At 44.6% G+C, this 27,738-nt stretch overlaps 1 protein-coding gene across 16 annotated transcripts in view; it reads right to left on the reverse strand.

The window, feature by feature from the left end:
- The window catches only part of CACNA1G (calcium voltage-gated channel subunit alpha1 G), a 145,250-nt gene that overhangs the window by 23,810 nt on the left and 93,702 nt on the right, over nucleotides 1–27,738 (reverse strand). For 7 of the 16 annotated variants that reach the window (XM_033518660.1, XM_033518657.1, XM_015645841.3 and 4 more), the window contains 10 exons: nucleotides 26,105–26,205; nucleotides 24,855–24,978; nucleotides 21,929–21,997; nucleotides 20,886–21,070; nucleotides 14,503–14,629; nucleotides 11,710–11,835; nucleotides 11,009–11,098; nucleotides 10,230–10,443; nucleotides 7,752–7,802; nucleotides 1,813–1,964 (listed from right to left, as the gene is read on the reverse strand). In XM_033518660.1, the coding sequence (XP_033374551.1) occupies nucleotides 1,813–1,964; nucleotides 7,752–7,802; nucleotides 10,230–10,443; nucleotides 11,009–11,098; nucleotides 11,710–11,835; nucleotides 14,503–14,629; nucleotides 20,886–21,070; nucleotides 21,929–21,997; nucleotides 24,855–24,978; nucleotides 26,105–26,205 (1,239 nt within the window). The remainder of the gene's footprint in view (nucleotides 1–1,812; nucleotides 1,965–7,751; nucleotides 7,803–10,229; nucleotides 10,444–11,008; nucleotides 11,099–11,709; nucleotides 11,836–14,502; nucleotides 14,630–20,885; nucleotides 21,071–21,928; nucleotides 21,998–24,854; nucleotides 24,979–26,104; nucleotides 26,206–27,738) is intronic. The other 9 variants (XM_033518662.1, XM_033518655.1, XM_033518654.1 and 6 more) reach the window with 3 other exon arrangements.

Genomic DNA, 27,738 nt, shown 5'->3' on the forward strand with positions numbered 1-27,738 from the left:
TTTTCCTCTGATGCCCTTCCCTCTGCAGAAGTCAGTCTGGTCTTTAATCCAAGTGCATCCTGGCTGGGACAACTCTTGCAGAATCAGGCATTAAGCTACATCAGAAGTGATTTCATCCCCAAAAGCCTCACTCCTGAAGGAACACTGTGGTAGCAGTATCCTTCATGGCCTCTTAAGTAATGTGCATTGAATTTCTCCCTGCTGGCAAATAGGATGCTAATAACAATGTCCAGGGCAGTGTTAGGGAACAGGGGAGATGTGCCCACAGACCAAACCCAACATTTGCTGATCCCTGAGCATGAGAAATCATAGCAAAAGGAATTTAAGTCATGCACTGTGTGCTACAGTTTAGCTTCAAGCATCCATGGACCACAATCACCTCATCTGATGAATAAGCACAAGCCCAGCTGCTGAAGGAAGCCATGGCTCTGAGCAGGTCTCCCTGCTGTACTGCAGGGCACTTGGGCTCTGCAGAAAATGAACATATTTAGCTGGCAGAAGCAGATTTTTCCCAGCAGCTCTTTACTCAAACCATCTCTCTGTACACTGTAGGATTCCTGCCTCTCCAGGAACTGAAGCATCTCCTTCTCGGGTCTCATCCCCAGGGCATCCTGTATATCCCAAAACCAACCCCTTTCAGCACCAACAAATCACTAGTTTGGACATAAATCTCTCTGGTACATTTAGCCTTCAAATATCTTCAGGATCCCAGCCATCCATCACCCAGACCAGAGGGGTTTCCAGGCCCTGATTCAGCAGGACTCAAGCATGTGTATGACTCTGACCATGCTGTCATCCCAGCACAGCCCAAGCTTGGACCTACTACCCAGACACACAGAGGGATACAGACAAAATGTTGTTTTTCTAAAGAAAATAAAAAACCAAAAGCCTGCCCAACATTTTTGTAATAAAAGAGAAAATGTAGCTGCAAAGTGACTGGTAAGACACACACTCTAGAGTGACTCCAGCCCTGGCTCCTTCACCAACAACCTTTTTCATCATCAAATGACTGAAGCATATAATGAGCCTTCCAGGGTATTTAAAGGTGACCTGGACTCTAAAAAATAAACTGGGCTTGTTGCCTTTCACTTTTGGCTTATGATAGGCTGGAGAATATTTCCCCTTGCTCCTGTCATTTGCATGTTTTTGTTGTTTGGGGGTTTTTTATATTAAGTATTCAAGTCCTGTCTAATTTTAAAGAATACTTCCTCCTATTGTGTGTTATATTTATTCATTCTGGAAGTCGCTAATAAAAGTAAGTGTAAGTTATGTGGCAAAGGCAGCTGTTTCCATTTCATTCTTATGCACAAAAGACTTGACATCTCAGGACAGGCTGTTTTCATTTTCACAGGATGACTAAGACCCAGGAACTTAAGCACACTAACATATTAAAATGTATTTTAAAGACCAGCATGGAAGTCAATTCCTGTGAAAACCAGGTCCTGTTGGACAGTGGGGTTTTAGAAGAAACTTTGCAAAAAAACCCACATTTTCCAGATTCTTCTATACTTTTTCCTTTTTCTCTTTCTTTTTTTTTTCTTCTTGGAGGGGGGTGTGGTAAGAGGGTGGGTGTGAAACCTGAGTAAAATGGAAGATACAAATGATGAGCTAATCTAGCAATGCAAGAAAACCCGATTCCAGTCTCATTTTGATCTCCCCAAAAAAAAAGCCCTGGATTGAGCTGGGAGCCAGTTGTAGGATGGCTACACTCCACTGGCAAAGGTCTGCCAGAACCCCTGTCCTTACCCCTGCCCAACTGCCCATCCCAGCTCTGCAGGTCCCCCCTGGCCACCCCAGCAGCTGTCCCAGTACCTTTGGCTGCTGGTAGTGCTCCATGGCCATGGTGATGACGTTGAGGCCGATGACGCCGGTGATGAACAGATCCAGGTAGTGGCTGGTGCACATCTGGTGGATCAGGAGGCGGAAACGGGAGTAATCCGAGTAGTAGGGCTTACACTGAGCTTCTGCAGCAGGGAGGAGAGCGAGAAGCAAATCAAGGGATTTCTCTGCGTCTTTCTCAAGTCAATGCACCCTCACTCTCCAGCTCCAGGGATGATAAATTCTACACCAACCCCAGCAACATGCTGTCTTTTTTATTTCCTTTTTTTCTTGCTGGCATGTAACCATTTTTAATACGCAGCAGGGCTCCTGTCATCTTACATCCATTAAATATCTTCAGTGGGACATGCTCTATACTCAGCCTTGTGGCATCAGGGATGAGGTGAGCTGGGATTAGTGTGCTGATGAAAAGAATTTTCCTCTGCAGGGAAATTTAAGTTAAATTTAAATTAAAACAAAAATTTTTGTTTCTGCTGACCTTAAAAGTCCCCAAAGCATCTGAAAACCCAATTAATGGTCAGATGCTGTTAGATCTTACTAAAAACATAGGCCATTGAGTTTGTGGTGGTCTTTGAAAGAGTGCAAACATATTATGTTCTTTGCAATAAACTTTACAGACAACAGAATTCAACACTTTGGCTGTCAGAAAAACAGCCCATAAGAATACCAAGGAAAACTGATCAATGAGCCTTTAGTGATCAGAAAATAATGATCCTCCCTTTAGACAAGATTATCAATGCACAGATTTCACTGCCCAACTCAGTCCTATGCTCTCTTGCCTCGGGGATGACACATGGATTTTAGACCCCAAATGTTCCTAGAGATTTAAACTCATTTACTCACCTAATCTCTAATGAGCAAATGCCAAGGCTGAGTATATAATTCAGTACAATTTTCAGTGAGGCATTATAATGCAGATTGAAGTGGAAAGGGCTGTCTTGAAGATGTCAGAGTATAATATTACCCTCATAATTAGATGATCAACTGGTTATGAAAATTATTGAGCTGTAAGAATTGTATGGTTGATATTTAGTACTCCAGAGCAAATGTACAGTTTGGTACATTAGTCCAAGAAAAAAAAATTGGGCAAAAATGATGCCAGTAAGCACAGGCTTGGGTTGCCCTGGGGGAAAACTGATTTTAGAAGATTATATTTTGCCTGGAAATAGAGTTCACTTTGTCAATAGCCAATGACATTGCAATCAAATCCATAGATTTAATGGTTTCATGTGCTCCCTGCTTCATAGCAGGATCCTGAAAAATCAGTTTTGTTTTTTTCCATAGAGACAGACCTTTCCCTTCCAGCCCAGGGACCAAAGGGGAAAAAACACTAAGCAGTGATATTCTGTAGGGGTTTGGAAGGCCCAAAATTCTGTTTCAGTGTCATCAAATGAAAGGCAGTATTAATATTCACTTTTTGATCTGCAGTGCGCTTTAGGTGATCTGCACTTGAGTATTGATGAAAAGGTCTATAATTTTCATGCTGAATCTATTGAGTGCTTATGAAAAAAAGCAGACTAATAGTTGCTGACTCACTCATAAGACTTTGTCAGATATCTCAGAATCTGCATAAATCTCCATAAAGTCAAGATATCTCGATCACATTATGCTAAATTATGAGTAGCAAATTAACTAAAATGTTTGAATACAATTAGGTTAGGAATAGGACCTATTTTTATGAACCAACTTATCAACTTGGAAAGAAACACCATCATAATTGGATCATTTACTTCTTCTACATTTATGTATAATTCACATTCAAAAAAGAAAAATGTCAACTTTTCCTGCAATGGGTTTACTTATGAATAATTACACTGGAATTCAATTTTATTTTCTCAGCTTTGACTGACAGGTAATTCCAAATCCTACAGAATAGCACCAATGCTGTTAGAACAGAGAGAGGATTTAGACAGAGGTTGTAAATGTTCCCTGTGCAGGGCTCCTGCACCTGGATTAGCCAGTCCATGACCTTATAAGCAGGGTTGCTAATTGTTCAGATATTTGCAAAGGCTTTTTCTCTCTTGCACCCCCTGTATATTATCCCAAATAACCTGTTCACCTTTCCCAGCACCCAGGTTTCCACAGCCAAACCTCTCTGGGTGCTGCTCCCATGGATGCCCTTGCAGCCTTTGAAAATTCCCAGTGATAAATGTTCCATCCTTCCCCATTAACTTTTTTTAAGAGGGGATTTGGCAAGCCATGCTTACAAATCATGTCTTCACTCACTTCCCCGGTGTCTCCATGCCAGCCATGCATCGTGGTGCCGTAGGGATGCTCCCGTGGGATGACCCCACACACAGGCTAACATGCTGCCTGAGGGCTAGGGGTAAATCCCCACTGTGTCTAGGTGGGCAGGGAACTTTCTGAACAGATAAACCAGTTTTTACCATTGTGAAAATACCATTTCTTTAATTCGACCCTGCAGAGTTCTGCAGGGAATTTGGGGAATTTGGAGAATTTGAGATCTGGTATAATTCCACCCTGTGCAAAGCCCATGCCCCCTATGACACAGTGCCACTTGTAATTATTGCAATAAAGAACTTAACAATACCAACATCTTGGGAAATACAGACATCTGTTAAACTCCAAGTGGTGAACTTCACAACTAACACAACACCACATTACTGTACTGTTACAATACACTGTGTCAAGAACAACAAGAGCTCTGGGTTAGTCTTGGTTATTACTGGAAAGGTTAATGTGGCTTCCAGGCACACATAGCATTAAAGAAAGGAGGAGGAGAGAAAATCAACAAAGAGGAATTGGTAGAATGAGAAAAGATGAGGAAATACAGCAAAAGCCCACTATGAAACATCAGGCTGGTAAACAGGGTGTAAATCAAGCTGCTTCACCAGGGCTGGGGCCAAGACAGAGGGAGAAGTGGGTCAAATCTGGAGATCATTACACAGGATAAACTTGGCTCAGACAGTGGATCCTGAGAAATCTCCTCCTAACCCAGCTAGGATGGGGATGTTGTAGCCAGCTGAGAGGTGGTCTAAGCAAGTCCCACCTGCCCCTTTACCCTGGCTGAGGTGGTCCCAGGGGACTGACTGTGCTGGCAAAAGGAGCAGTGCCTGGACCGAGGTGCACTTGGCTTTAGCTCATCATTCTATGGGTTGTCAGCTCAGGTTGTATCCCAAGCTTGAGTACTCAACTCTTGGCATCAGGCTGAAGGATTATAATTGATCCCCTTGACAAGGGCTGGGAACTCTCCACCATTCTCTGCTGTTTGGTTGGAAAGGAAATGACCATTGCTGTTGCAGGATAAACATTTCCCATTCCTAATCCCTGTCTGACCTTTCCCAGGCCAGGTGCCCTTGGGGTTCACTGATCCCAGGCTGGGTTTGTATCCCTGAATTGCATATGATGGCTGAGGGATGTCACCTGTGAAACAACACCCAGCAGAGCAGCACTGGGGTACCCCTGTGTTTGCTGGGCAGTGCCACCCCCAGCTCCCAGAGCCTCCCATGGCTCAGCCGGTCTCTGCCAGCACAGCAGGGACTGGGACTGGGGACGCTCTCTTCCCATGAACTGCATTTTTTTGGGGGGGAATCAAGATGGGCATGCAGCTCCAAAATATCCCCAAGGAGCATCTGCCTCCAAATACAGCCCTGTCAAGAGAGAAATTGCCACTTTCCCCGAGGTGACTTCAAGCCAGAGGTGCGTGGGCACAGGAAATTGGAATTCACAAGAGTGGGACAATTCCATTACTGTCTCCTTCAGCTTCTTCCTTCTCCTGTAATAAGGGAATTAACTCCTTTGCAGGTTTGAGTATCTGGAGGACAGCAGCAAAGCAGTAAGCAGGGAGCCCATGACGCAGCTGGATTTACAAAACGTATCAAGAATATTATTAGGTTAAAAAGTAGTTTGCACTGAAGGAACTTGTTTTATTTAAACACAGAGTTTTACTTGGCTTTTATTGTACTGAATGGATTTATTAAAAAAAAAAAAAAATGAAATGGAAAATGATAAATTATTTCCACTGTGAAGATTCCAGTTGTGATAGAATGTAGACTTGGAGGAAAAAAAAAAGGAAAATTATAAAATTATAAAATATCTCACTAAGCACCAGGCAGCAGTGCACACACACACACACACACACACACACACACACAATTCCATCTTGTCTTCACAGAAAGAGAAAAGAAGCCCTCTGAAAGTGCAGAGATGTGGACAAGCTTTGGGTCACAACTCCAGATTCCTCACTGAACCACAGGAGGTTCATCTACTGCACCCGGGGACTGATTCCCTAAATTCCCAACAGTCAGGTTCAGAAATAAAACCTTTCTATTTCCTCATGTTGGTGCCTGAAGAGCAGCATGGCACATTCACTACCACTGGATCCAAAGAAAAGACAACAAAAGGAAACACAAAGCACAGACCTGACAATTGTACACATTTTAAGAGCTAAGACTTTCTGAGCCTGCACAGGATAACGGAGAGGTTTGGACTGAGTTCAGTGCCTTAAAAATAACATAAAATAAGATAGCCTTAATACATCTCTGTAGGACCAAGAGAGGAGTCACAATCAAGCAAAAAGAAGAAAAAATAACCAGTTCACCCAACCCAGTGAGAGCCCCTCCCTCACTCTGTCCCCGTTTCACAGGAGAGGCCAGGAGGCCCAGCAAGAGCAGCAAGAAACACAGCAAAGAAATATAAATATCAGGAATGGCAATGGGAAGGAGATTCAGGATTTATTAAAGCATGTTGTGATAACTGCCAACAAGGCCTTAGAAATACAAGGTAGAACCTCTTTCTCCTTGAGTTATCTCTGCAGTGAAAGGCTATTTTTATTTAATCAAAGATCCATGCAATCTAAGAGAGATGGATGGAGCCCTGCTCCCACCTCAAGCAGTGGGAGCCTGTGCACAGGTGAGAGTTTTAATGGCACAATTTTCGTGGTGTATTATTTTTGTCGAAAATTACAGCTATATTTGTTTCTATGTTGGTGCCTCTTTAAATATTCAGGCTAATATTCTTAAGTTATGAATTAAACAAAATGCTTGCCAGATCAAAGCTTCTCCTAAAAATAAAAAGAGCAAGGGAAGGATTTGCAGCCCTGAGAATCATCCTGAGAAGGGGGCTGGGAAAAGGAGGTGTGAGTAAGCTGTGGGTCAAAAGGGACAGCTCAGAACCCATTAGTGTTGAGTCCAGCTGGTCTCCACCAGGACCTGGAAAGGCTTTGAGGTGGTATTTTTATTTATTTTAATTTACAAGATGTTTCATGGATTGAGCAACTCCTAATCAACACACAGAATTTATATGCTGGGCAGCACAATGAGTAAATCCCATGTCCACAGTGAGGGCTGGTGTGGGGTTGAGCTCCCTACTGAAGCAGAGGCTCTGTCCTACACTGAATTTTACCCTGCTGAAAAAAATACTCCTTGGAGCTCTGGGTGAAGCAATAAGCAAGGGCTAAAGAAATATTGAAATATCTTCCCTAAGCTTTCCAAAGACACACATTTTTTGCACAAAATCTGCAAATTTTTCAGACTCCTAAGCTGGTGATTAGAAAGCTAAAGTCAACAGTAGAGGACCCATTTCACAGTCCAATCATTATTTTTGCCAGGAAATAAAAAAAAGCTGAAAGAACTGAAAAATAGGAGGGGAAAAAAAAAATAAACCCATGAAAAATCTGACAGTGTCTTAACAAAAACCAGAGGGGAAAAAAAAAAATAAATAAAAGACTGAGTAACATAAGATGATCAAAGAGTAAATTAAGGGTTTGCAAGTGTCAGTGTTGAGGCAGGTCTGCAGACCTGCAGCTCAGGATGAGATGCGTGTGCCATGGAGGAAGCAAACGAGCTTTGCACCACACACATGGTTTAGTGGGATGCCTCAGGCGCGGTGGCCAGCCGTTAGTGACACAGCACTGCCATTCAGAGGGACGAGACGTGCCGGCTTCCCAGTACCTTGCACTGCACTGGCTGAGCTCTCCATTAATACATCATCCAGCATTAGATCTAAAAGAACGAAATGGCATTAATCACCCGGCAGGACACGCGGCAAGACTCCCCAGCCCCGTCGGAGGTTCCTGTGGCTCTCGGGCTCTCCGCGGTCTCTACCAGGAGCGTTTCCTTGTGGGATCCTCGTGGAGGGTGGGCTCAGGCATAAGTGAAAAAGGAAGGGCTCTTGTGCTTCTCCCTTGGGCACAGGTGGAAGCCCAAGACATCCCCAAGAACCCCCTCAGTCGTCGATGAAGAAGACACTGCTGAAGGACAATCTGGGGCACTTCCTGCTGGGACAGCAATACCTCACAGTGACCACTCCTGTACCTGCCCACATCTCAGACCTCACACGCTTCCAGCCACTACCAACACACTACCTGAGTGGATAAATGCATTGGTCACTGGAAAATGACCATGCCACCAGTCACATTCCAATGGCAGTCTGTAGCTGACATCCCTAAGCTGGTCTGGGCATCTGGGATCACTCAGGAAACCCAGCTGAAAGGAATCCTTTTGTGCCTTTGTGCCCCTGTGCAGTTGCTGGCACAATCCCAGCCCCAGTCTTGGTTTCATGTGCAGGTTCCCACTGTGCAGAACAAAGTTCAGCAATGACATCTGTTGCCTCTGAGGGCAAAGCTGGACACGGTCAATTAAAATCAATGTTTTGCTGAGCACAGACTGGAAAAACTGTTCTGAAGTGATTTGGAGGACTTCATACTTTGCTCTTTAAAGGTTTTTATGGCAATTGAATACTCAGCAATATTTGATCCTCAGTAAAATAGCTGTTTATTGCCTCTTTAATTAGGCATTTCATAGCACTGAATGAATAACTGTATCTCCAAGGATGGTTTGTGATTCCTTCCCGCTGGGAAATTGCCCAGACTTACATCTTTTCTTCATCTAGCTCCTCTAGCATTATAAATAAAATAATTAATAATAACTAAACATCTATTTTTCTTGTACAGAAATGTCTGCATTCCAAAATTGGAACTTTAAATAGCGATTGTTCTATACAGTCTTTAAAATCCTTTTCTAAGTCATCAGCCTGAAACTGTGCTTGGGAACTTGGACTAAGCAAAAGAGCTTTCTAGGCATTTTCTTGAGGGGAAAAAAAAAACCCAAAGAAATCAGCAACAAAAAAAGATCTTTCCATCTGTATCCCACTTAACTGAGAACAGTCTAATGTGTCCTCCAGTGCTCTTGAGGGAAGTTTCCTACATTAGTGTGGCCAGTGAGGGAACCAGGTTCTTGGCATAAACCCAAGTTTGATGGCCAGGGGCTGGTGTGACACATCCTGGTGGTTACAAAACCTGTGAAGCTCATGGGACTGAAGGATGTGACCAAAAGAAATGGTTGGGAAGTGCTGAAGTGAGAGAGGCAGCGCTGTGGTAACGTTCTGTGATTCCTGTAACAGCTATTAAACACCTCTTAGGCTACCAAAAAATAAAACAGACTTAATACCACCAGTTTTGGGAACAAGCACCTGATAAGATAGCCTCTTAAACAATCCTGAAGTCTGTCAAAAATAGAGAAGTGAAAGAGGGCAGGGAGAGAGCAGGAGGTGGACTGACCAGGGAGAGAAAGTGCAGGGCCATGGACAGGAAGGGCTACGGAGAAAGTTCAGTCAGAAGAGAGAGCATGCAAGAAGAAGAGCACCTCCAACTTATTTCTGACTTATTCAACTACATTAAAAGACACTAAGAGACAAATGTCAGGTTGGAGACTTGGAGTGGGGTCTTTCCTTGTTCACCTGAAGAGCCTCCTCCAGGCAGGGCTGCACTCCTGCACATCCAGTCAAGCGTTGTGTTCAATTTGCACCAGCACTGTTTTGTTTAGTCAGTTACACTCCTTGCTGGTTGGTTGTTTCATTTTTTTTCTTCTAATCTGTATTTCTCAAGCAAATGCATTGATATGTTTCTCTGTGGAGTTTTAAAGCATTACTAGAATGAGATGGTTCCATTATTTTATTACATTCTTGAATAGCAGTGGTGCTACTGTGCCAATAAATAAACCTGCTTGATAAATGGGACAGGTAACATCACTGTGACATTACAAGACTGTAATAAACCAAATAGTGAATCAAGTTATCAGCTGCTGTGCTCATGACTGAGATTTATGATGCCATCCAGCACTAGTGATCTTTGCAGTTGTCACTATTTGTGTAACACTGAGCTCTGCTATCCAAGAAGCTCCAGGCCTGATTATTATTATTTTTTAATTTCAATAACCCCCAATGGAAAGGTCATTGCAAACCATGCAGCCATTAAAAAGGCTTCCTTGGCTCCTTGTTCAGCCTAAGATGACACTATTTCCTTCATGCAAATTTTATAGCTGGACATGCTTTTGGGAGAAGAATTATCAGCAGACACGAGGCAGGGAGGGAAGGAGGGGATTGTGTGGAAGGTCAAGCAGGACTCAGAAAGATGTGGAAAGACTACCGACCAGCCATCTGTTTCTCCTTACTCCTTCTCTTTTTCTCCAGCCGGCGGAGCCTCTTCTCCTCCCGCCTCTTGGCTTCTTCCTCCTCCTGGTGCTGCCGACACTTGTGGAAATTCTCCACCACCACTCCCACAAACATATTGAGGACGAAGAAGGCCACAATCAGCAAGAAGGAAATGAAGTAGAGCAGCATCCATGGATTGTAGTTCATGACTGGCTGCAAAGTGGAGGAAGGCAAATTTCAACTGAGCCTCAAAAAGAAGAGTGGGGACAAACTGATACAGCTGTGCCATCCACAGAACTCACAGCCCTGTCAGACAGCTCAGGTTGCTCTGCTCTTCCTGAAAATCAGAGTTTTCTGAGACATTTTAACTGAATGCTCCTAAAATGTGTGTTGAGGACAGAAGCACCACCTCTCTTCTGTGAAGAGGACAACAGCATCCTTTGCAGCTACTGTAAGTCCCTCACTGCAAACCTCTATTTACACAAAGCACTTCTTTTCTCCTGAAATGACCAAACTGCTTAAAAAGTCAAACCATTCTTTGATAGGTACAGTTCTCCTAACAAGAGTTACACCAGTCATGTTGCAAAATCTGTAGGGAAAGTGTTGAGTACAAATCCAGACTTTTTACCAAACTCATAACATCCCACAACCTGGATTAAATGCCACCCTGAATCCTAATCCCATCACCCCATTTGAGCATGGTAGCCCACAGTATTTTGCAAAACAAGAGCTAAAATGTGTGACAAGTGATTTGTTAGAGCTCTGCTGCAGCCTGTACCTGCTGGTCGACTCCCACAGCATCCAAGCCATCGTACATGATATCCACCCACCCATCCTTGGAGGCCAGGACAAAGAGAGACATCAGGGCCTAGAAATACACAGGAAAAAAGTTAGGCACAGTGGCACTAAACCTCTTTTACTTGTAACATCTTACTCCTCTTTGCCCTTTCCTGCCTGAGGAATGTCATTACCTGTCTGATAATGGGACACTTTGATGACCAAGATTTCTCTCAGCAGTGAAATCTATCAATGCCAATGCCAGGTTCAGCAATGAGCAGTAATTTGGAAACCACAGTGCCGAAGACAAAAGCGGCTTCATTTCCACCCTTTGGGACTCTACTGCTCCCAACTAATTAATTCTTACCACACTGCTAAAAAAAGGCTGAGTTGCAGAGATGGCTGAAAATGTCCAGCTCTATTAGACAAGCCTTTCTGCAAGATATATTTGGTTTGTTATGTAGCAGTGAAGCAATTAAGTGCTCCACGAAGCCACATGTGCTTGTTCTGTTCCAAAAAGAAGTGTATGCCTGCTTGGAAACACTGCCTTTGGGATTTACAGAGACAGAAGGCTGTGTATGTGAACTGAATATTTACTGTGGCTGGCAGTGCCCTGTAAGAAAATCCCATGGGATAATAAGCCACAGATTTTAAGTCAAGGAGGTAAAGGAGCAAAGAAGCAGATTACCGTTCTATTAATACCTGTCCGAGATTATCAAAATTATACTTGTGCCGGACCCATTTGTAGCTTGCTTCTGTACAATCCGATTTATTTGTGATGTTTCTGGTGTCCTCCCCCTGGCAGACAAAAAACTTGCCTTTGAAAAGCTGCAAAACACGCAAAGAAGAGAGGAAGTGTCAGGGCTCAGTCTCCAGGATTTCTACACAGGTGATGGGCATTTTTTGGGGGTTCTCTGCCCAGCCCACGCCAGCCAGAGCTGTTGAGGGAACTGACTTCATTCATGCAGTTTATTAAGAGTGAGCAGCCTGTATAATATGCACCTAATGAGCAAATGCATGATTTCACATCATTTAGGACACCCACCTCATGCATTAAGCTGTCTGGTTCAGTGATTCAAGATTCGCCTAAAGGCCTTTGCTCCTGAGTTTTCAGCTCGAGTGCAGCCCCAGCCAATAGCCCAGAGCAGCAAATGGCTTCTTAGCACATGTGGAACAACTCTGGTGACTCTCAGCCCAGTTAACAACAAATGAAGTGACACAGGGGCCGTCTGTCAGCAGAGAAAAGGTGGCAGTGAAGAGGCCCGGTGAAGGACTGGTGTCTGCTCGTGGAGGGGACAAGGGGACACTTGAGAGGGAAGACAAGTCCCTGGGGGTGATGTTTGTGTTGAATCAAGACTGCTGTCAGTCCTGCTCTGCTCTCTGATCCTGGGTGCTCTGCCCCTGCTGTCTGCAGGGTCACTGAAAATATTCCCTGTGCACAGCTGAGGGAGCCAAGCTCAGCCAGTGCTGGGTACCTGATCCTGAGCTTATTTCCTTTGGTTTAAGCTTGGGGAGATGCAATTCCTGGAGAGTCAGCTCCTGATTTATACCTGCATGAGGAACGTGTTTAATTCTAGACCTGGTGCTTCCCACACATGGAACAGAAAGTGGCAGGGGATGATTACTGCTTCAGACAGGGTGATTGATGCTAGCAGGATGGATGGTATCAAAGCCCAGGAGACAGCCAACAAATCTACTTTTATTTGCTGACAGGAGCTATTGACATTACTGTTGGGAAGGAGGGGGAAAATGGCAGCCTGCTCTCCAGGCTCCTTAAAACATCACCTGAGTATACTGAGAAGAGACACTGATGGAGTTTGATCTGTTGTTCTAGACAAATAACAGTAGAAATAATAGTGAACAAGATAAACCCACACACTACTCCTTGTGTTTCCTTCAGAAATCAACAGAGGCAAGATGGTCTCTAGGTATGCAAAGTTAATCACTGCACAATGCAATCATAGAACTTTTGGATGCAGGAAGTATTCCCTGAAATTTCCATGGAGAAACACTATCTGTGGTAAGGCAGACTGGGGAGATATAGTCTTCACAGGGAAAAGTTTTAATTAAGCAGGAAGGCAAATAACTGGCTATAGTATATTGTCTGTAAATATAACTTCTCCAGGAGCTGGACTGTAATGCCACTCAGGTGGGAGCAGAAACAGAGCTATTGACAGGGTGTGGAAATACAAAACCAAATTTGCAAAAATACTGATCCCTGTCAGTACTTCACATTTTGGCACTTCTGGAAGGAAAAGCTCCAGTGTTTCCGACTGGGCTTGCTTTATCCACCTGTTTCTTGTATCTTATTAATGACAATTCACACATGGGCAGCTCTACAACCAAAACAGTTTTGCTAAGAGGACATGCTGTTAGAAACTTTGATGTCTGGACTTTAATAGCATTAAAAACTGCTAGTTTGATCCCCAGCTTATATTTAAATGGAAAAACTAACTAACTTTGAGATAGCATCTTTTTATAGAAAATAGCTCTGGCCTCATCTTACAGCTAATTAGACATAAATATTAACTGAGAATTTTGCATCCTGAATATAAGATCAGTCTTGCTTGTATCACTGAATTACATCAATAGTCTTGACAATTTAACGTAAAGCTGCAAGTCACCAGGGAAAGCATCACAGCTAGCAGGGATGAAATTCAAAGAGCATACTGCAAGTTTTGCTGTCTGGCATAAATTTTCTCATGTCTGAGTGTTAGATTGTTTTATGGGATATGCTTAGTTTCATGAATCTGTTTAATAAAATGTATGGATGCTGTTATGCTGTAATGCTAAACCAATCTAGCTGCTGAGGTGGTTATGGATGGCATGATTTTCTTCCCTGTTTATCTTCAATGCTGTATTTATTACTTAAGCAGTATGTTAGTGTAAAATATTATATAGGACACCTTTCCAAGACACAGCCAAATAGAGTTGCTTTCCAAAAGACAGCTATGACAGATCAGATAAACTTTAGAAACAAGTGTTATATCGGAATATTTATATGAAGCAATCTCTTCTTCCCAGGTAATGAGAAACCGATTGCATTGGAAACTGTCACTTTTCCCCTAGGTTCCTGCACTCCTGGGACTGAGGATATTGCCAGCAGAGCTGCCAAGAAACAGACTCAGAAAACTTTGTTTCTGCAAGCTCTCAGTTACACAAACTGTCAGAATCTGAATGAATCTCCAGTTCAAGGTCTCTGTGGAGTTTAAAAGCCAATTATTTCAGCTTCGAGTTTCTATCTCCCCATCAGTTTGTAACTAAAAAAAAGGTGGAGGGGAGATCATAGAATAACAGAATGGGTTGGATTGAAAGGGACCTTTATAGGTCACCCAGTCCAACTCCCTGCAGTGAGCACAGACACCCCATCCATTCTGACATCAGTTTGAGCTCAGAAAGGCTTACACCATGCCATGCACACAGATACCCTGACCTGGGGCAATCTGGGGCTTGTTACGCTTTTGGGGTAAGTGCTGAGGCTTACAGAGGACTCACCTGAACTCCCAAGATCCCAAAGATTATGAAAAAGGCACAGCAGATGACCACAATGTTCCCAATGGGTTTCAAGGACGACATGAGAGTCTCCACCACCAGCTTCAGTCCTTGGGCTCGACTAATGACTCTGTAGGGGAAATTACAAAAGTTCTTAGTCCTGTTCCTGCCCAGGTCTGCCTCCTATCAAGATAGAAAATAGGAAGAACATAGCACTAGAAATTTTTTTAGAATGACAAGCTACTCAAAAATCATGATGGAAAAAGCACTTCTGGAAGATTGACCTGTAAAGTCATGGAGGTCTTGGAGGGAAGGATCTCTGCCTAATTTATACAGCTTTGCATAAATAAAGAGAAGGAGGAGAAAACACACGAGGAGCCAAGCCAGAAAATTCAGCTGTTTTGCTTGGGCCATCCACAGACACAGACTTTCATGCCTGTAGCCTGTCTAGGACTACAAAGAGAAGGCTTCCCACTGTCACATCCTATACAGATTTATGCAAGTCATTTGATTTGTCTCAGTGCATGAAATGGAGCTGCCACTCTTACACATCTGCCTGCACATCTGCAGCAATTACAGAATCACAGAATGGTTTGGGTTGGAAGGGACATTTAAATGTCATCTAATCCAACCCCCTGCAATGAGCAGGGACACCTCCTACTGGATCAGATTGCCCGGTAGCCCCTGGTATTTTTACAGAGATGGGACATCTATCACCTCTCTGGGCAACCTGTGCCATTGTTTTCACCACTGTCATCTTAAAAAAATAATCTGTTGTGTACTTATAGTGCTGCTGTGTACAGAGACCTGAGTTACTCCCTCAGACCATCACAATTTCTGCTTTATACCCACTGTACATCCTCAGCTCTAAAACACTGCTGTCCTCCAGGTGAATCTTCACTGGCAGCACCAGAAGCATTTAACCTAATTTCTGTAGCTCTTCTCTGGTATCACATGGAATTTCATAACACAAGATTAGATCACATCAAAAAGTTGAAGAAGAATAATGTGGACTTCATGACTGAAGAAATAAAAAAGCAAAAAAAAAGCAGAAACTGTACTATACTCTCAAGGTTAATGTTGCAAAGAAAGGACAAGTCTTGTGTGATTTAGAGAAGCCATCTCACCATGCTGGGAAAGATGAACGAGATATTCAGCCTCACTGACCTGAAGGTGGGGACCAAGAAAGGCATTTGAAGAGGTTACATGCCTCCTTCCTCTTGAACTGCCAGCTGGAATGAAGCATTTCACCACCTCTGTAAATCAGTTTGTACTGATGCCATAGAAACTGCTTTCATGAGTCAGAAGCAGTTAAATGCTGTGAAAGTCAGAGGAGGGAAGTGCCTGTGTGTTTCTGGGTGCTGCTGGTGACCTCTTTGAACACTTGGCTCTCAAATGTGCCACAAACTTCTCCACATTCCAGTTTCTACCTGGGTCTCTCTTTCACCATGGGAGTCCTCTCACCACCTCACCCATTCCTCTCCAAGTCTGGCTCCACCACCTGAAGCACTGTTGGAGTTTTGCTGCCTGGACAGAGTCCAAATTCTCCTCCACTTCCTCTCCTGGGCATGGTGCTCACAGCAGAGATCCCCATGGCCACATTCACACTGATCACACCTGAGACCACAGCCAGCCTGCACCATCCCTCTCCTCCCCAGGACCTGCAAGTTGAGTGACCTGCAGTGCTCAGTGCATGGCCAGCATCTCTTACCAGAACTGGTGGGTTTAAACTGTATCCTGAAAAGCTAACACTTATTTCCTTTTTTTTTTTCTGGTTAAATATTTACTCAAAATGTCAAGGGTAACTCATCAGTTAGCACTTTCAGAAAGAAACAGATGGTGGTATTTTTATCCACTCTCTTACCAGTGAAACACAAAGAGCAGATGATGATATTCCTCACACTGGGCAGATCTGCCAGGTGGCTGCTGTGGCTCCCTGTTTCAGACGCCTCGGTTTTCCTGACACTCAGATCTGGATATTTTAGGGAAGAAGCTGGAGGGTGAGATGGCTGAAGGAGCAGAAGGCTGCACACCCCATGAGCAGTGTGGGGACTGCCAAAGCTGCCCAGAGGGATTAGCCCAGCCTGGAGACCTTGCTGTTGCTGCCATGGGGCTGAGAACTGAGCCCAGCCCAGCAAAGAGGGGCTGAGGAGCAGCTCAGTGTGCCCAACTCAGTGAGCTGGGTAATGCAGCCTAACAAGCCATGTCTGAGTGCACAAAGTGAGCCATGGGCTGGGCAGGCTGAGGCTGAACATCTCTTCCAGCTCCTCAGATGCACTCAAGACCTCCACACCCCTCACATCCCTTGCAGAGTCCTGGATGAAACACAACACTTGCCAAACTACAGGTGGGAAACCGAGGCACGGGAGGAGGGCAAGCCAAGTTCTCAGAGGTAAGAAGACAACTCAATTCCAATTATTTCAATGTAAATTAGGTCCTTTGGTGCCTTTAGGGATCCTGACTTTAGGGAGCGTGGACTTCTGTCCACTGTCATGCAGGATGGAACCAAAGCCATGTCTTCTAAACTGAAGGTCTATGGTCTGAACTACTGGAGCATCCTTAAATTTTGGGGAACAAGGAAGGAATTTAGTCTCCAGAGTTTAAAGTTGATAATTTTCTCCAACATTTATTAAGAAATGTTGTTCTAGAAGTAATAAAGTGATTTCCCCTGTGAGGTACTACTTTGTATTCAGCTGAGAGGGAAAACAAGAGGTTACTTGTCTGACAAGTCATGTGCATGTTGAGGAAAAGAGGACTGGAAAACAGTAGCATTTGTCTGCTTTAAGTGTTTTGATCAACCAGGGAATTCCTCAAATTGGAATGCATTAGAATAATTAGAATTATGGTAAAAGCTGACACCAGTTTAGCTCCATGCCAGTGCTGTTTTCAGCACTACAGGGAGAAAAGACTTTGGAAAGGTTTTGAAATATAATAGTTCTTACTAATGGAAACCTTCAGACCTTGGAGCTGCCTCAGACTAAGGGCCTGATCCAACACTGAGGCAAGTCTGTGTGAAGATTCCTGATATTCTCCTAAGGGTCTGACAATTCTCTAAGTGTCAATGAAATTCTCAGCTTTTCCAGGTTATTAGTACCACCCCCAATATGTCAAAATACAGCATCCCCACACATCATCAGTACTGCCAAGGTCCTGCTGCTATCAGGTTTGTAAAATCTGATTATCTGACCCACACCCCTGCAGTTTATGGCTGAAGGATGTGGCTGATTTGGAGCCCTGCAGATGTGCAAGAAAAGGAGACCTGACAAAGTCCCATTCAGCATAATTCTAGTCTGCATTAGGCATATGACAAACAGGAAAAATTGAAATATGACATTCTTTCTTCTTTATTTTGGTGTGAATAAATGTTAATCCCTCTAATTCCCCCTGGTTCTTCTGGTCTGAGGATTCCCAGTGTTGTTGGTGTGAGATGCTCCAAACCACTGCCAACATCATCCTAGTTGGATCCATTATTAACATTAAGCCTTCCTGAGGAGAGCTCTCAGAAGTAGCAGAACTTAGATGAAGCAACAGATCAACATTAATGAAGTCCCTCCTCCACAGATTAAAAGAAAATTAGCAAAGATGATAATATGATAGATAGAACAGAGTTATGAAATTACTATTAGACCATGATAGTATAAAAGTGAATAATTTATCTGTGTGCTTTAGAAGTCAAAGCCTGAGCTCTGTAGAGAGTAAAGCAGCCAGGAAGTCCACCCACATTAAATCTGAATATATTTTTAATTTTGATTTCTCTTGTATCTTAAACTATAACACTTGATCCCAACAACAGCAGGTAGAATGCATTAGGAAGGAATATTATTGTATAAGCAATGCCTTTACTGACTGAAACATCAGAGGGTCATGGAAACATCTTTAAATGTCATTCCTCTGTGAATTTGCTTTTGGAATTCTGATCATAAAGCTGGGATTGAATCTTCGTGGAATCAGTTTGGAGACTGATAATAAAACGTGCAATTAAAACCCTGAGACTGGCATACAGTTTTTTTTTAATGACTAGGCAGAAGTGTGTGGGGTTTTGTGTGCTGCATAAAACAATGGGGTTGTTTCCACAGGAGAAAATCAGAGACAGAATGAGGGAGATCTTTTGCAAGAATCCCCTTTCCAGGCCATCCAGTGGGAAAACCAACACAGAGATGATGAGGGTTGTCTCTACCCTTGAGCTGAGTGTGACACACACAGCTGTGGTTTGGCTTCTCTCCTGCAGCCTTGTCCTGGAGTGTCCTCAGAAAGGGAGGACAGAAGGAGCCAGGTTTGCTCCTCTGTGGTGTGAATGGAGCATTTGTTTTGGACTCTGTCTTACGCCTTCCCAAAGACGAAAAACTGGCTCAGCCTGCACAAGAGACTTCACCCAGCCACGGAAAAGAAGCCACAGAGTGCAAAGACCTCAGGTGACTTGTCCCAGCTGTCACCCCACGCTGATGCAGCCACACATCCCAGGCTGTGCAGTGAGGATGTGATCCCTGAGCCACACACAGAGCCCCTGGCAAAGGCAGATGTGGGCAGATGTGGGCAGAGCTGCTCAGGGCAGCCCAGATGTGCAGCACCCAGGCAGATGGGCAGAGATTTATGACTCATTGAAAAGCCCCCAGTTTGATGGCTGCTTTTTCATTTCCTACAAATCTAATAATGGGAGGACAGAACTGATTCTGAACATATTTAGGGAATGGGTTTGTTGCTGTCTTTTTTTACGTTTCCTTTGTAGTAGAAAGCAGCATTTTGACTGAAAACATACACTTACTCTCATGAGAAAACGAATCAAATACCAACAGAATTGCAATAGCAATGAAGAGCCTAATCCCACACATGCTTCAGATGGCAGGTCTTCCTTCAGGCTGGAGCTACTGAGTGGATTATTCCCCATAACTGCAGATTATTCATGCACATAAGTGACTACAGAGGAAGGCTCCAGTTAAAAAAGGCCCAAGCCCTGGCCAGACAGCCCTACAGATCTACAAAGAAGAGTACAGGCTTTGACCAGGTCAGACAGGTGACTCCAGCAGAGATCAGCATAACCCAAATGTCTCTCTTTAAATCTGATTTAACCATGGAACATCAAAAAAGAAACTTGCATTCCATGGTTCAGAGAAGAGAAATCAATCCTCCTTTTATTCTGAGCCATCTAGATTATTTTATAGGTTTTCTTAACAAGGGTCAAAAATCAGCAGAAACAGAGGATCAGAGCAAATCTACCCATCAACAACTGGGCAGATACTACCCCAGAAACTGCAGCTGACATGAGATACCAGGGGACACACAAAGAGAGAAGAGCCTGAATTGGAGTCACATAGGAATACAATCTACTTACATGGTGAGGAAGCTGAACTACCCCAATGCTATCTGTCCAGATAAAAATGATTAAAAGCAGCTCACATCCTAAAACTCACCAGGCACAACACACAAATACAGACCAATTGAACAGAATGTCCTTTATAGCTGTTGAGAATATTTGAAAGATATGTATAGGCATGGCCATTGTTATAAACTTATTATTCACACAGGAGTAGTAAAACAACATCTTCTATCAGAAACAGGGTCCTATTTTTCTGTTCTGAAAGAGAAAAATCCTGATTCAAAGCAAACCTTTTTATGGAGGAAGCAGCAGTAAGATATGACAGGCACACAAAGATGCTTTGAGCAGGAAGGTTTATTAGCTGCAGCATAACAGGGGCAGCAACAATGGTATTAAAGAGGAACTGCATTTAGCATGAAGAGAAACCTCCATGCCTTAGGGTACAGGTCACAAACAGATGCCTGTTTAGACGAGGTTGGTCCTTGGGCAGGTTCTCATCAGAGTGGTGCCTGTCCCTGGAGCATGGGATGCTGCCTATGGGCAGAGTTGAGGGGCCAACTTAGTAGAACAATTTTTTTCATCTTGTCTGGGTCATTTTCAAAGTAAATGTCTCTCTAAAATTAATGGGGAGCTGGGGAAAAAATTCTCCTTTGCATTCTAGGTTAAGCAACAGTTGAGTCTCTTAAAAATGATCTACCACCTGCTACTAATTTCCTCCTTTGTTATGAAAGCCATTGACTGCCTGAAGGGGGAGAAGAAGCTGTTAAGCTGCACTTTATACAGAGCAAATGAGAACACAAATAGCAGGGGATGTGTGTTTTAATGGGTAAAAGAGGCATTGATCAGTTTCCTATTCCACTTGGGGCCAGTCCCAAAACACAGCAAGGGCGCAGAGCTCTGGAAGTTGAGCAGGACGTGTGGACTGTCATTGTCTACAGACCTGCAGGAGGCTGGGATGACACTGGAGACAGAATCTGTGCCCCTGTCTCACCCGCCCCTTCCCTTGCACAAATGCTCAGCACTTTGGCACACACATGCTCCATCCCTTGGGTCTTGCCCTGCCTCTGCTTACCTCAAGGGCCGCAGAGTCCTCAGCAGCCTCAGAACCCGCAGCATCCCCAGGATTTTTGTGCCGCTGTCCGACACCATCGAGACCAGGATGTCGATGACGGAGATGAGCACCAGCACCCCATCCAGCACATTCCAGCTGCTCTTCAAGTAGGCTTTGTCCCCAAAACACAAGCCTAGTGCCACCACCTGCCCAGACACCAAGTTGCAAGAAATTATGACTGTAGCATCCAAAGTGTTTGTTGCAGTTAGCAACCTGCTGAGAATGTGTTATTTACAGACACCAGTCTGTGAGTCTGCTTACTTCCCAGTACAGAAGCCTAATTAGACAAAACAGCAGCGTTCTATTGATAGAGTTATGAAAATATCACTGCAGAAACATCCCAGGTTGTCCCTTACAGCTGATGTACTTTTAATGCAGATAAATCTACTTGCACAAAACTGTTCCTAACATTTTTAGCTCTGGAGTAAAAAAAATTCGATTGTATCTTATTCCTATAGACTGCAGGAGAGAAGGTTCAGAGTGGCTGATCCAAGCAATCATGTACAAGCTTTGCAAATAAAGGAACTAGAAAATTTTTCCAAAGAAAGAACAATTGTTCAGTGAGATGATTATGAATTACACAAGAGAGATTCACAGCCATGGGTCTCTGAGCCTCCTGCCTCAAATCCAGCAAAGGATTTTCCTCAGGAAAGCACACAGCAGCTTAGGTTGTTGAGGTCAACTGGTTGTTGAAGAAAATGGGACTTACATGCATGGTTGAAGTTAAGCATGTACTCAAGACCTTTGCTGAATAGGGCAGGATTGCTGAATTCAAGGATCCCATTGCTCCTATAATGGTGTAAATCAAGAGCAACTTGAGTGAAATTGTTCTGATGTAAAATGTGCGTGCGTGGAATAAGGCATGTGGTGGGCATCTCAGTAAGATTCAGAAGAGGAAAATTTACACCTCACTTGCAGCTGGTAGACCTAAGGGTTTTGTGAATCCACCATAATAAAAAACAACTAATATAATACAGACACACTCATCCTCCACCTGCATTTACCTTAACTGTCATCTCAGTCAGGAAGATGACTGTAAAGATGTAGTTGGAGAGAGTCAGGAAGATCCGTTCCTGTGAAAAAGAAAATGAGAGACAATGTTTTATAGCCTGCTCTGTGCAGCTGTGCATCCCCCAGTGCATATTTGGGTGGGAAAACTGTTCTCCTGATTCTGTGCTGAAACAAATATTGGACTGTTTGCTTGCAAAGAGGAGAAAATCCAAATATTTAGACAATAACACTGCATGGTTGAGCCCTGCCAGGCTCTGTGTCAGCACCACGGACAGGGACAGCCTCCAGCACCTTACCCCCAAACCCTCCCACTTGCCTCCAAATCCTCCCGAATTTCCCCCAAATCACCCTCCCCCCCATAGTGGAAACGGGGAGATGTGCCCTCCTTGAAACATTCTTGACAAATCTCTATCTGCCTCTCACCTGCAGACATCAGTGCATCGTGTAAATGTCACTGAGCTCCCAATTCTCCCAGAAATTGAGTCAATATTAGTGACAGAGCTGTGAAGAAGCAGAAGCCATGGGATGCTGAAGCACAGCTGGCCTGAGTTATCACAGTTCCAGCAAAGCCAGCAAAGCTCTGGGGGTTTATGCCAGCTGAGAACTGCCCCCAAAAGGTCAATTCTGTTGCCCAAAGCCACAGGCTACACTGGTGTGAAGCCAAACATCCTCATTTCACAGTCCCCTGCACTATCCACCAGACCATGCCCAGTCAGCAAGAGCAGCTAGTGATTACAGATGAACCCATGGACTAGTTCCCTACCTATAGTTAGCAGAAACCTTTATTTTTAATAATAATTATTAAGTAAATTACACTTTTCCCTAATCCTTAGATAGCTTCTGACTCCCTGCACTGAGAAATGGACAGCAAAGGACAGAGGCTGGAGGAACGATGATGTGTGTGCACGTCATATGAGCACACACAACTGGCCCCAGTCCTGCTTTTAACAATTTTGGATTTATTTCTGCCTCTCCCTACAGAGCAGTCCCATAAGAGATGCAGATCTCTCATTCAAAATGAGATGCAATTTAAACAAGACAAAACACCTTGGCAACTCTCTTGCTTGCCAGATAACGATATACTGGAAGTGACTCAGGAACCACAGAGTAGCTTGATTCCATACAGGGTCCATAATTAATTAGGTCCTAGACCTGTTCTGTGATTGCATGAGCTGTGATAGGAAACATCTCTATTGTTAGCTATCTGCCACACAAAAGGCTGCTGTAGGGGGGCAGGCACTGGGCAGGAGGGAGAGGATAGGGAGCTGCTTGTTCAGCTGGAGATAAAACACCAACAGCACGGAGGTGAGACTGAGGATACTGCATTCCTGCCTGGCAAGCATGTGGCTATTTTGAAGGATAATCTCCCTGGTCCATGTCATGCACTCTGCAGTGGGGAGTGCATGCTGGCTCGCAGCAGCAGCCCCTGTTCTCATAAGCCAGCTGAAACTGGGACAGGGACAGAGAACTCACTTGAAGCAGTTAGAAAATCCACAGCTCAGGGAAGCAAAGAACAATTATTTTAAACAACTCAACCTAAACTAATTCTCTCGTTTCCAGATGAAAGCTCCATCTGCACAGGCAGGGCCCATGCACCCCTCCTGGATCCCCTGCCCCATTGCTCAGCATTCCCCTTCTCCTCTGCAGCTTCCAGGCCATGGTCCAGCTCCCTTTTTATAACCTAATGATGATGAACCTCACACCAGTCCCTGTCTCCTTTCCTCTTAGTATTCTCCCAATATTCTCCCAGCCAGGGGACACCACAGCTCCTCCTCTCCTGTATGAAATATGGGGTTTGTGTGCTACAGATCCTTGCTGTGGACTCCTCTAACTCACGCTTGTCACCCCATTTCCCTTCTCTATGCGCCTGCAGCTCCTTTTGGAGCCAGTCTTGGGATGGGGCAACTCTCAGAGGACACAGCAAGGGGCTCAAAGGAAGCATTTAGGATTTTAAGGGAAGTTCTCAGGGTGCCCCATTTGGGGATAAGCAGGGTGATCTCCTCCTGCTCCATCAGCTGGCAGGGAGCCCTGCTCTCTTCTTGCAGCTGCGAGTTGGTGCACGACTGCATGGGAACTGAAAAAAAATTTGATTTAGGGAAAGGACTGGTGGGAAAACTGTTACAGTAAGAAGGAATACTAGGGAATGTTTAAAATAAGCAGAGAGCAGCCTAGACTCCAGTTTTAAGGTCTTACATTGAAAATCTACAAAAGTGAACAGCCTGACACGCCTACATCACAAAACAGGATTCTATATGATTGTGATATGAGCAGTCTTGGGCAATAAATCAGCCAGAGCCCAGCACATCTCAGCCCAAATCTATGCTAAAACAAAAGATCAGTAGGATGGTTCTGCCCCTCTGATTGCTGGATGCTGATGCTGTGAGGGTCTAGCTTGAGGAATCCTTACACAGAGTATTCGAACAAAGAGGTTCCAAGAACTGGCATTGCAGTGCCTGCATCAATTCAGGTTTTCTGGTGTCACAACAAAGCTGATACACAAAGGGGAGAGAAGAGTATGAAATGAACAGTTTCCCCCATTCCATTCACACCACACATATGTGCCTGTGGGGAACAGATGGAAGAAGTGAACGTTGTGTTGAGAGAGGAAAAGTGTTTGAAGGTTTCTCAGGGAAGGAAACCGAGACAGATGTCATGCTATGTCATGTGTTAAAACCTTGATTGTGCTTCCAGAAATGAGATCTTGGATATGTCACAGGCCACGATCTGCACTCTTGTGCTTTGAAAGGAGACTGAGTAGGGGCCAGGAGAGTTGCTGCACTTAATTCAAAGGATACTCAGGGGGTGTTGACACCTTCCCATTTTAAAAAGACAAGGAAAACAAGACTGAGTGTACAGCAATTGGGTCCAAGCCACAGGTGTTTGCTCCATGAAGAGCACAGGAAAACCTCAGGAACTCACAGCGCTGTGAGGCTCAATTTTGGGTCGTTCCATGGCAATGGTGATGCAGTTCAGGAAAATGATCACCAAGACAACGTGATCAAACATCTTGTGAGTGATGATTTTATTGCACATCAGACGGAATCTGTCAAGAGAGGAGAAAAAAAAGAGTAGACACAGTCTAGCTATTAATGCTCAACTGGCTGGGGCGACACACAGCAGCTCAACGCATAGCAGGGGAATTGAGCACTCTGCTGTCAAAGCAGATGAGCTCCAATCTCCCAATCCTCTCCCTGGCAGAGCCACACACTGAGGGCAGATTGGGTTTTGAACAGAAAGGGATCTGAGCTACGGAACTGAGCCACAAATTTCAAGCCCCGGGAATGTTCGTAGGGGACTTCGGTCATTTGGAACGGGGCAGCTGCTTCCACGACATGGACACACAGCCAGGTTTGGATCTGCTCCCCCAACTGGTTCCTGGTGCTCAGGTTTAGCTTAAATAAAGGCAGAAATACTCCCAGTGAGCCCATGAGGGTTGAGCACACACGGAACAAAGGGACAGAAGCTATTTATTGTGACAGATGGCTGTACACTGACTCAGGATTTATAATACCGTATTACATTTCCCAGAGTCTGCTTCTGAAAATCTCTCTAATCTTTGTATGAATGAACCTGAACGCTGTCCAGGGCTCTCAGCTCCAGCACGGGAAACCCTCGGGTGCGTGTCCAGAGGAACGCATGGAGCAGCACCGAGCTCAGCTGGCTCCACATGGCCAGGCAAGGGCAGAGCCAGGGGCCTCCAAGCAAGGAGAGGGTGTTCTCTCAGAGAAAGGGAAGGGGGAGGACAGAGAAGTTCAGTGGAGAGGCAGGCTGAGGAGGTCTGGGAGTCCTTTGCTGGGCTGTAAGTGTGTGGTGGGGCAAATTCAGATTTTTCTGCTTGATGCTGCACCTCTCCCCCTTGCTCCAAGCTCATCATACTCCACCAAAAAGTGAAAAACGTGCAGACCATCACTTCCAAAGAAAATGAACCTGATGAAGCTGCAGCCACACCCTGGGCTATGGGTCTTGACTGGATACTCCTGTGCTCTCTGCAGCCAGCAACTGCGTGCTTATCAACCCTGATGTCATGCTGGGGCAGGAGAAGGGCTGGGAGTTTTGTGGATTGACACACAGAGACACATATGGGATAAACAGGCAGATGAACCATTGTAATGAGGGCACCATTACCACCCATCCTACCACACCACCACTGCCCGAGGGCTCAGCCTTACCTGGAGTGAGGGGGGAAGATGTAGATGGACCAGGAGTCCCTCTCTTTGCAGCAGGTGGGGAGCCGGGCCTGCACCCAGGCCTTCATGCGGTCCCTTTTGCTCTGCAGGGAAAATGTACAGAGCGGCAGGAAAACACACAACCATTAAAACAAACCCCCCAAAACTTCCACGTGAAGGCAGCTTTCCACTAAAAACTTATCTTCAGGTGCTCAGTGAAACTGAAATAAAATAATGTCCCCAAAGAAGACCCTGCTGGGCAGGGGAAGGAGCTCTGGCAGCCAAATGAGGGCTGTGCCAGCCCTGTGAGCTCGGCCTTGCTTCTTTCTCTGTGTGGTAACTGCATCTGGCACACAGTTATCAAAGAGGACAAACAAAATCCTTGTCCAAAGGAATGATAACCCACTCAGTCCCTCCAAATACTCATCAGGTGCTTGCCTGAATCTTCTAAGGTATTTATTTTTGTGGGGTATTTTTGTTTGTATTTTTTTTAAACAATACAGAATGCTTACGTCAAAGGTTATAAAGGGAGCAGAGGGAAGGATTCCTGCTGCTTGCTGGGCCAAGCCCTGTGTCCATGCACCAGCAGAAAGCTGAAAAAATCATCTGAGGCCCAAGTTTTGGTCCAGGAACACAACAGTGATTGTCTGCCTTCCATTCAGCATGAGATTACAAAGCCAGAAGAGAACACTAAGGTCAGCCTGACCTGCATGAACATGGGCCCTCCAATTCCTGCAAATTAATTCCTGCTTGAAACCACAGCACATCTTCAGCCATGCACATTTATGTTATAGACTGTCTGCAAGGTCATTTCAGTTCAGGAGGGCAGACTGCAAAAGCCTGAGCCAACAAGTCAACCAAAGACATCAAAAATTGGATGCTGAGGGGAAGCCTCATCCAGGCTGCAACTTCTGACTTGTTTCTCACCTTCTCATCCATAGACCTCCAAAGGAAAATCTTTAATCCCACTGGCAAAGCAGTGTTAGCACCCTGTCCATAGGCAACCCTTAAAAGCCAGGCCAACATCTTGCTCACCACACCAGGGCTCCCCCAGCCCTTCCTCATCAGAGCACCAGAAGATAAATGCACAGACAGGTGTGTGCACTGTAACCAGAGTGCTCTGCAGATACAGAAAAAACAATTCTTGCTCTTTCATAAGCCTTATTTCTCTGCTGCCACCTGGGCTTGGAAGGGCAGACCTGGAGAAATGACTGTGTAGGCTCTTTGAAACTTCTTCTAGAGATTTAAGGGCCATGAGGACACAGAGGGGTGTGAAGGACAGTACAGGAACCACCCTTACACCTCAGGAGCACCCACGCTCCAGGACTAAGGCACTTTTATTTGTTGCCTCTTGGAATCAGGGAGGGATGATTCCTTTTGAGACAAACTGTTAGCACTTGAAGTAGTCTGGACTGTAAAAATGGGATTTGTTAGGGTAATTGAGTGGAGTGGAGGAAGTGCTTTCTCTTCCTACAGTCACACAACCTGGGGTCTCATTAGTGATGGGGAATAACTGGTGTAGTGCCTGTTTTAATGAAAGCCCTTGGTGACAACCTGAACCCTTCAGAAAATGAAAATCACCTTGGGCAAGTAAGAAGAAAAGTTTGAATAACAAAAAGAAGAGTTAGAGGTTTCTA

Source organism: Parus major, chromosome 18, assembly GCF_001522545.3.
Source record: "Parus major isolate Abel chromosome 18, Parus_major1.1, whole genome shotgun sequence".
Lineage (NCBI taxonomy): Eukaryota > Metazoa > Chordata > Aves > Passeriformes > Paridae > Parus > Parus major.